The sequence below is a fragment of the Pocillopora verrucosa genome, chromosome 7, assembly GCF_036669915.1.
Source record: "Pocillopora verrucosa isolate sample1 chromosome 7, ASM3666991v2, whole genome shotgun sequence".
In the NCBI taxonomy this organism is placed as follows: Eukaryota; Metazoa; Cnidaria; class Anthozoa; order Scleractinia; family Pocilloporidae; genus Pocillopora; species Pocillopora verrucosa.
In genome coordinates this window covers 12,097,742-12,107,233 of record NC_089318.1, presented here as the reverse complement: position 1 = coordinate 12,107,233, position 9,492 = coordinate 12,097,742, and the positions used below count along the sequence as shown (strand labels likewise).

The 9,492-nt window shown below is 39.4% G+C and overlaps 1 protein-coding gene and 1 pseudogene across 1 annotated transcript; both read right to left on the bottom strand.

The window, feature by feature from the left end:
• Nucleotides 1–2,550: 2,550 nt before the first annotated feature.
• Nucleotides 2,551–3,588, bottom strand: LOC131775795 (uncharacterized). The gene has a single exon (XM_059091920.2). The coding sequence runs from the start codon at nucleotides 3,586–3,588 to the stop codon at nucleotides 2,551–2,553; it is 1,038 nt and encodes a 345-aa protein (XP_058947903.2).
• Nucleotides 3,589–3,809: 221 nt separating this feature from the next.
• LOC131775794 (uncharacterized) lies at nucleotides 3,810–4,923 on the bottom strand (annotated as a pseudogene).
• Between the last annotated feature and the right edge of the window lie 4,569 nt (nucleotides 4,924–9,492).

The following is a 9,492-nucleotide window of genomic DNA, read 5'->3' as shown; positions in this document are numbered from 1 at the left end:
CTGGGTCTTTAAATAATATTTTGAACCTATACAAGGTTAAGTTTGGCAGCTAAACCACAAAATTAATGCCACGTCCTGCCTCACATATGAAAGAGGTTCACGTTTTGAAAATAAATTTTTTTTGAAAGTAAAAATAGCAGAACCAGAATGTGCTTAACTCTAATAGTTGTTGTATGTGCCTTATTAATCTTGTTAGTAGGATAACCACTGCCTGGTTAGCTCAGTTGGAGATTTCCATGTTTGAGGTCTGGGGTTTGAGCCCAGACCACACCAACACTAATGGTCTTAAAATCACTGAGGAGAATGCAGTGCTGCCTTAATTTTCAATGATATCTGTGAATGATTAAGACATTCAAGCCTTCGTGATAAGGATAATAAACCATAGGCCCCATCTCTTGCATCTTTAGCATTATATAGAACCCACACACTTGCCCTAAAAGTAGGGCACAGAGTTTCCAGTGTTGTGAGCTGGCCTTGTTCCTTGAGTTGGTGCTTCACATAGGGATAACCTCATTGCACCTTTCCCCATTGGATAGAATTTATAAGTTAAACGAGACTTACCTGTAAGTTGAAGTTTGACTGTAATTCTATGAGATACCAGTCACGAACTAGGGAGTCACGTGCGATATGTGCGAGTAGCCCGAGCGATCAGTCTTTAAAGGCGAATGATTGCAAACAATAATGGGTGGGAAGTAATAAGATGAATGTGCTACATAGTCACTAAGTGAAGGGGTAGGGCACGTGACTCCCTAGTTCGTGACTGGTATCTCATAGAATTACAGTCAAACTTCAACTTACAGGTAAGTCTCGTTTAACTTATAAATTCTATTTCGACACCAGTCCTACTCACTAGTGAGTCACGTGAGACTTTAAAGCAGTGCAATTATGAGCAAAGAAATAAACACAAACAGGTTTATTTACCAAAACTATGTGTACAAAACAACTACTGCAATATGGCTTGTCAGTCTATGGTGCACAGCGTGCACTTCAGGAAGGAAGGCAGTAAACAGTAAGCTGCCAAGTTCCCAGATTCATTGTCATAGGGAGTCTGCCTATAATAGGCAGCAACTAAATAAACACAACAAACATGTGGTAATGAGTACTGGTTAACAGTAACAAATGTCTTGTAACAATCCTATGTGTGGAGGTTCTCCAATAGGAGTTGTCCATAAGCTTTACTTGATGTGACGATGGGTTTCCTGTAGAATCTCCCAAAGGTTGTCGCATTCGACCAGCCTGCGTTATCCATGATTGTAGACAATGGAACCTTACACTTTGCAGTTGCAGATGCAGAAGCTGCCCTGGTGCTATGTCCCTTAAAGACTGAGGTATCTATTCCTGACTTTTCAAGAACCGTTTTTAGCCTTCGAGAAATCGTGTCAGTTGAAACTGGCTTGTGAGGCTTTTGGAAACTCACTAGCAGCTGGTCACTCCCTTTCCTAAGGTGATTTGTCCTTTTGACATATTCAGATAAGCAGACGATAGGGCACAGACGGTTGTCTGGTGAGTAGGCTGTGAATGTTAAGTCTGACACATGCTTTCCTGGCCGAGAGGTCTTCAAAAGTTTGTTGATGATGAATACACAGCTATCGTCCTTCAATACCATATTGCTAACAGAAAGCAAATGCAGTGTCTGACACCTCTGCCCTGATAACAAAGCTAAAAGCATTGTCGTTTTGAAGGTGAGATCCTTCAAAGTTAAGCCCAGAGGTGGGTGAAGGTTTGACAAGTAAGCCAGGACAGTGTTGACATCCCAAATGTTCTTGTATTTAGGGAGGGAAGGTTTCAATTCAAACACGCCTTTGAGGAAACGACACACCATGGGGTGGGTACCAAACGACATATTGTTAGCCAATGTAACAATAGATGAGATGGCACTCCTCGCAGTGTTAATAGCACTGTATCCTATGCCAGAGTCATAGAGTTCAGCAAGAAAATTGATTCCCTCCTCTACAGGGGGACAAATGGGATCAATGCTCCTTGTACTACAGTAGCGTCTCCATTTCTCAAGGTAAGTAGCATATTGCTTTCTAGTGCCTGACCGCCAGGAGTGTTCCATGACTGTGGTAGCTGTTGTCGAAAGGCCTTTGCCGTTGAGGTATCTCTGGACAAGTGACACAGAATCAGGCACAGTTTCTTGTGAAGTGGATGAGGTTCCTGTGGGCTGCTGGGTAGGAACAGAGTGTCTCTGTCCTTTGGAAGCTGTACTGGTGGTTGTATTAACATCTGCATTAACTTGGGCCACCACGGTTGAGTTGGCCATTTTGGAACAAGTAGAAGCCCTGTTGCCTTCTCCTCTTGAATCTTTTGAAGAACTCTTGTTATCAGGCTAAATGGTGGAAAAGCATAAAATAAGTAGTGTTGCCAAGACATGTGAAAAGCATTGATGGCAAAAGCTTCTGGGTCTGCTCTATAAGAGACATAGGGCGTGATCTGGCAATTGATCCTAGACGCAAATAGGTCGATGTTAGGGGTAACATTGAGCTTGGTACAAGCCCTTGCAAAGAGAGTTTTCTTTAAGCACCATTCAGTACACCTCCTAAATGTACGCTACTCTTTGTCTGCCTTTACATTTTCACACCCTGGTATACGAGCCATAGTCAGCCATATATCGTGCTTAATGCACCAATCCCATATGTCTTTAGTTAGCTTGTTTAGCTTAGGGGAGTGGCTTGTACCCATCTGGTTAATAGTTGATTCAGTGGTAGTATTATCGACCACGACCTTAACATGTTTGCCATGAGTCAAAGTACTGAATGATTTTAAGGCAAAGAATACAGCTAACATTTCGAGAAAATTGATGTGCTCCTTAGCCTCTTCAACAGTCCAAAGTCCCCCAGTTGAAGAATCACTGGTTGCTGCACCCCACCCCTGTTTTGAGGCATCAGAAGTAATGGTAATATCTACTTCTCCTCGATTTATCGGGTTGGATGCAGTCTCGATTGATTCAATCCACCACTTAAGCTCTTCACCTGCTTGGCTGGATATGCACATTGTGGCATCAAAGTTCCATTTGCTAGCATTAAGAGCTATAGTTTTATCTCGTTCTAAAAAGCGGTAGTGAAGGGGTCCATAGGCAACGCCAGGAAAGCTAGATACTATAAGCCCAAGGACCTTGGCTACATCCCTAATAGTAGGCTTTTTACAGTGCAACATAACAGTAGCTGCCTGTTTTAGCTTATCAGCCTTATCAGGTGTAAGGTAGACTTGCATGTTAACTGAGTCTAGAGTAAAACCCAGAAATACCAGTTTTTGAGTTGGGATGAACACCGACTTCTCAGGGTGTACCACAAATCCCAAACGGTCTAATAATTTTACCGTGTCAACCACATTTTTTGCACAATCATCCCAGACTGTCCCCATCAACCAGGAGTCATCTATGTAACCTGACGATAAGTGGCCAAGCTGTCGAAGGGTGGCAAAGACTGGTTTCATTAGCTTGGTAAATTTCCTAGGGCAAAAGGCCAACCCATTGGGAAAACATGTAAACTGAAATAACATGTTGTTCCACTCAAATTTGAGGTACTTCTGGTGTGGCTTTGCAATAGGGACCGAATAGTAAGCATCTTTTAAATCGATTGACGCCATGTAACAATTTGGGGTCATGAGCCTAATTGCTGTCCAGACCGAGTCCATTTTAAAATGTTGGTATTCAATATGCTGGTTAAAGCTTTTCAAATTTAAGATCATTCGAGATGATCCATCTTTTTTATTTGTCACAAAAATAGGCGAAATATATTCTCCACTTTCATGTTGAGTGGGTACAATGACACCTTTGTCAAGCAATTTTTTAATTTCAGCTTCAATAACTAGTGAGTCACTGATGTTGAATGTTTTCCTTTTGGAAACCAAGTTTTTTGTGGGCTGTGTGGAAAATTCAATGTACTGACCCCTAACACAGTTAAGGACTTCCGAGTCGGAAGTTAGTTCTTTCCATTTACCAAGGAAATGTGTCAGTTGGCCACCCCTGAAGCTTTGCACCTTATTCGCAAAGATATGTTTCATATGTTTCACTCAAACAAGACAAGATTATTTACCTGTAAATTATCAAGTGTGTCAGCGGAAATCATTGCTGCTTCTTCCCTTGGTCCTGTTGTCGGAAGAAGGGTTTTTGAAGTGGCTTCGAGTTCCACTGACGGCCTTTGGCTAAAAAAGGCTTGCTTCGCCAATCAAATTTTTGGTAGTTTCGGGAAGGGTGTCCCTTCGAATTTTTGTGGCGATTCCCAACTGCTGTGGAGCTTACTCTGTTGGATGCTCGTATATTATTCAGCTGGGTTTGCAGGTCGTTTCCAAACAGCTGAGCTGTTACAGGAACATGGGAAGCACACAGACCAGCATAATCTTTGTTCAGATGCGGTTTGAGCGACCCCCTGCGACGGTGGGACAGGTCGATATGTGCGTGCTCTAGGAGAGCAACCGCATCGGTGTTGACTTTGACAAGTTTCTGAATGTCAGAGTCTGACTTCGGCTGCTTCGAATTCTTCATTTCTAGCAGCATCCCAATGGATTTGCACATTGCAGCACCAGCTGTGGCAATCGTTTTCTGGATTGAGTTGGACCCGAGGTCCTGCTGTTTCACTGAGTGGCTCAGTTTATCCCAGATTTCAGGATTAACCCGCGGTGTTGTGAGAGTCTCACAGTTCGCCGGGCGTAAATACTTCGCCGACTTATCCTTTAGTTTCAAGTCTGGCAATTTCTTAGACCACAGGTTGTTGATAAAGTCCGCCAGTTGTTTCTCAATAGCCGGACCTGAGTCGTCTGCATTGAGAAAATCCTCTGCGATTTCTGACAACAATGGGTCATTGCTGCCATCGTTTTGCTCAAGTGGAGCACGTGGTTTATCCTTGGAAATTCCGTCGGCTTCAGTGCCACAAAGGGCCTGCAAGTCTGCATCAGAGTCTTCTCCATCGTGCTCTGAACCATCGGAGGCACTCATTTCGTCTCTGGAACAGTGTTTACGCCGTTTAAACATGGGATCCGGGTGGACATCAGTTGGAGTCTTTTCCTTAGGGTCCGTTTTAACGGTTAAGAGTTCGTCCTCCGCCTCAGTGGAAAGTATTAGATCAAGCACTGGAAAAAATACACGACCGACCGCTCTGGAATTACGCGCGCAACTGATCGCTCGGGCTACTCGCACATATCTCACGTGACTCACTAGTGAGTAGGACTGGTGTCGAAATAGAATTGAAATTGAATTATTTGGAATTGGTTCACTCATTTAAAGATGGGCAAAAGTTTCTTCCTTAAAATGTTACAAAGTCATTGTAATATCATGTAATAATGTCCAAGAGAAGCATTCCAGCCAGGGATAACTTAGAGCAAATTATAAATTGGGTGACCCCCAGTTTATAAGAATTGGACATGTGAGTGAATGAAAAATATTTCGTTGTAAATATCATAATGATATAAGACTGGAAAGCCCTTTTGTGCAGATTTTTTTTTTATAACAGAATTAAACAGTCTGATTCATTGATCTTAATTTATACAATACAATACAATACAATACCATACAATACTTTATTTAAACATGTAGCTTCAAGAAGCTCAAGGAACTCGTTCAAAATACGAATTTATATTATTCTTCAGATTCTAACCCAGCAAGTCTAAGCCAGGGGCAAGTAGGCATATTACCTAAGAAGAGAGGAAGGAAGGTATAATATTATTTGACCATATAAGGTACATTATTTTGTTATTACTATTACAATTATTATTATTATTACTATTATTATTATTGTTTTTATTATCATTATCATTGTTATTGTTATTGTTATAATGAGAATAAAGAAAACAATTTTTATTTGCTTAACTTTGTTCACTTAAAAGTGTATCAACTAGCCATATACAATTATAAAATTATTGAAATGTGAATATTCATTTTCATTTTTAATTTTTTTATGTGATCAACCCTGACTATATTCTTTTTATTGTCAAATATTCATGTTTCTTGCTCCAACATAAATTCCCAACTGAACAGTTGCTTGTGTGTGTGTGTGTGTGTGTCTATATCCTTGTCCTAAATTTAGATATCATTACCGTTATCAATGTAACTTATAAACTGTGTGGACTTGTTGGTTTATTGCTTGATTGATTGCTTGTTCAGTGATGCATTTTGGTTGAACTATCGTAGATATGTAAAAGTTGCAACCAACCCAGCCCTTCTGCCAGTAAGAGATGCAAGATGGAGGGCTGTAGAGCCGAGTTTCCAGAAAAATCATTTGACTGGGAAAAAAATAAACAGTATGGGACAGACCAACCCAACACGCCAAAGAGAGCTCCTTGAGAAAAGGGCAAAAAGGGCAAGTAAAATTCCGTATAAACAATGTTTTTAATTTTATCGCTAACTTGAGTACATTATTAATATAGGTAATGATGAATATTTGAATGGCGTGGTGCAAGCTAGACTAATGCAAGTGTCTATTTTGGCTAGGAAAAAATTTTCCTCTTAAGTGCCTTTAATATGCTTGTTTGCAGTTTGTTTTCGAGAAAATGAAACAGGAATCATAAAAAGAAGTTTACCTGAAAAAAGAAAAAAAACAGAGTCTGGGTCTTGGACCCTGGCTCTTGTGTTCTTATCTCCACTGCTGTGAAAACATTATGAAATATATTTCCCTTCACTCTTTTCTTGAAATCATAGTGAGAATCAGTCACATATCGTAAATGCTCGAATTAGCACCCAGCTTCAAATAAGCGCCCCGCTTCGAATTAGTGCCCCTCCTATGGCTTAAAATTTGGAATAAGCATCCCCCTTCAAATAAGCGCCCCCTCCCTCCCCTGAGAGAAAATTGGGACAATATACGAGACATGTACGGTACTTTTAATGAATGTGACATTCGTAATAGATCAAAATTACTGTTCTTTAAAGTCGAACGGGTTTGCTCCTCATTTCCTCAATAGAAATATCCACGGGAGCTGTAGGAAAACTTTGCTCCCAAATCCCAGCTTCTTTTGACAGCAACTCGAAAACAGCTTGAGAACGTTTCAAGATTCAGAATTTTCTATAACGTATTTTTAATTTTTATTTGGTACAGTTTGGGTTACTAGAAATAAGGATAGTGTCATTTTGAGGCCAAAAATTGGTAAACGAAATAAGCACCCCCTTCGAATTAGTGCCCCTGACTCTCTCCTAAGAAAATTAAATAAGCACCCAGGGCGCTAATTCAAGCATTTAGGCCAGGTACGTTAGTCTTGCACCGCGCCATTCATTTGTTTAAAAATTATGTAGTGAAAGTAGTTTGAAATGGATTTCAGGTCAAAATGGTCTCCAATTTACACGGTACGACTTTGTCGCATGCAACAAGCTTACAACAGGCCTACAACATGAATTGTATCGTGTAAATCAAACCTACCACTTGCTTACAACTGTCATGCACGTCACGAAAAATGTCGTAGGATTTTAAAACCTGTTTTAAAACGCTGCGACAATCGTAGCCGAAATTGATAGAAAATGACGTATTTTGTGAAAAATTTCTACTGAGTAGGGGAGGAAGGTGAAATTTTCTTGCGTCAAAATGGCGGAGGAAGTCGCCTCCAGAAAGTCGAAGACTGCTTCCAAAGCGAAAAATACATTCTCAGATGAGGAAACAGAGAATATGATATCACTGTGGAGCGAGGAAGAGGTTCTTTTCCTTCTCTTGCAAATTATTGAAACAATGACCGCGGCCGAAACGAGTGGAATTGCACGCGATTTTGGCATGTCGTAGGTGAAAATGTTGTGGGTGTGTAAATTGTCCTAAGTCATGTTGTAGACCTGTCGTAAGCTTGTCGCATGCGACAAAGTTGTACCGTGTAAATAGGCCTTTAGAACTGTATTTTCAATGTTTCAGGATTACTGTAAACTAGTTTCAAATCATTTTGACCTGAAATCTATTTTAACCCATATTAAGAATTCATAAAGAGTAACTTATGCACCTCAGCATTCAATCCTAGCCACGTTTTAATGTGTAACACGAACTATTAGGAAAAATGACATGAACCTGTAAAGCACTTACATCCCATGTAGAGGAAGTAGTAATGGCATGCTACAGACTAGATATATATTTATTATTCAACAAATTCACGTGATGCCCATAAATGGCCAGTGCTTGCTCGATTTCTGTCATCCGTACATAACAGATATCCTGTGATACATGTAGGTTCGTCAAGTTTCGTCCGAAATCTTACAATTTCCTGTCTAACCACACTTTTTCTAAGTGTAAAATGCGTTTTGTTGACAATTTGTTGAATAATAAAACAATTATCCTGCTCAATCTTGCGGAGTATCACCTGATTTTAACCAACTCGGTCTGCGGCCTCGTTGCCTAAGTATCTGGCAATATTCTGCACAATTTCGCAGGATAACCGTTAAATATATGTCGATATCTAGTCAAGTGATTCTATTAAAAATTAATTAAAACATATTTTTGACAAGTTTGCTTACTGTTATCATTGCAAGAGATAATTTTCAATAATTGTTTATTCTTTATTCTGAAAAGCTCTTGTGGGGAGAATAAAGTATGCATGTAAGCATGCATGCCACGCATGCTTGTATGTATGTGTGTAAATTAAAAAAGAACATTCATTGCCACAATTATAACTAACAACAATAAATGTCTTTATTGTTATGTCTTTATAGTTAAAGTACTTTGATCCTTCTTTAATTGTTTCAGAACTCTAGGTAATTACAAATGACATTACAGTCAAACACCTGAAGTGTTCCGCCTAAAAAATGACTTATGCGTTCCTTATTCCAGAGCCACTTCGATTCTTGTCTTCAAATTTTAAAAAAAGTCAGTTGAATATTTTTTTCATCCAACCGTTGCATCTATTCGAATATTTAATGCTTCAGGCATTTTGACTGTAAAAGTACCCTAAAGACATTGGATGTATTGTCAATCAATGAGGGTATCATTTAGTAAATAATGTTTGTAAATATTTTGCCCAAGCTCTCATTTTGACTATACATTTATATTTTAAACTTTTTTCCATTAATTAATTTTTTTTTATTTATTTATTTTTTTGCAGGCCAATATTCTTCATGTTAAACACGGATGGGATGATTCTATCATATATTCACATAAACATGCCAGGGGGGACACAATCCAGGGGTATGGCACCCCTGGCATTGGTGCTAAATTTATTGGCAAGGAGAAAGACAATGTATCTGAAGCAGGGAAAGCGGCTTGGAATCTATTTGCAAAATTTGCTGATAGTAAGTTTTTTTGTAACACTGCATGTAACATTAGGCGTAGATTTAATTCCATTAGTTGGTAGAAATGAAGAAACAACAAAAGGGTTTTCAGTAGAAGCCAGCAGCTGACAGAAATCTCCTGGTTATGAAGATGAATTTGTAGCCCCTTGCTCAAGTTTTATTATTTCATTGGTTCAATTTTTTTCACTGAATTGGAATAGGCTACAATCATATGAATGCGAGTCCAATTAGGCATTGACACTAAATTGCATTGGAATTCAGCCGAGTGTAATTTGAAAGAATTTTCAAATATTACGTTCATTATA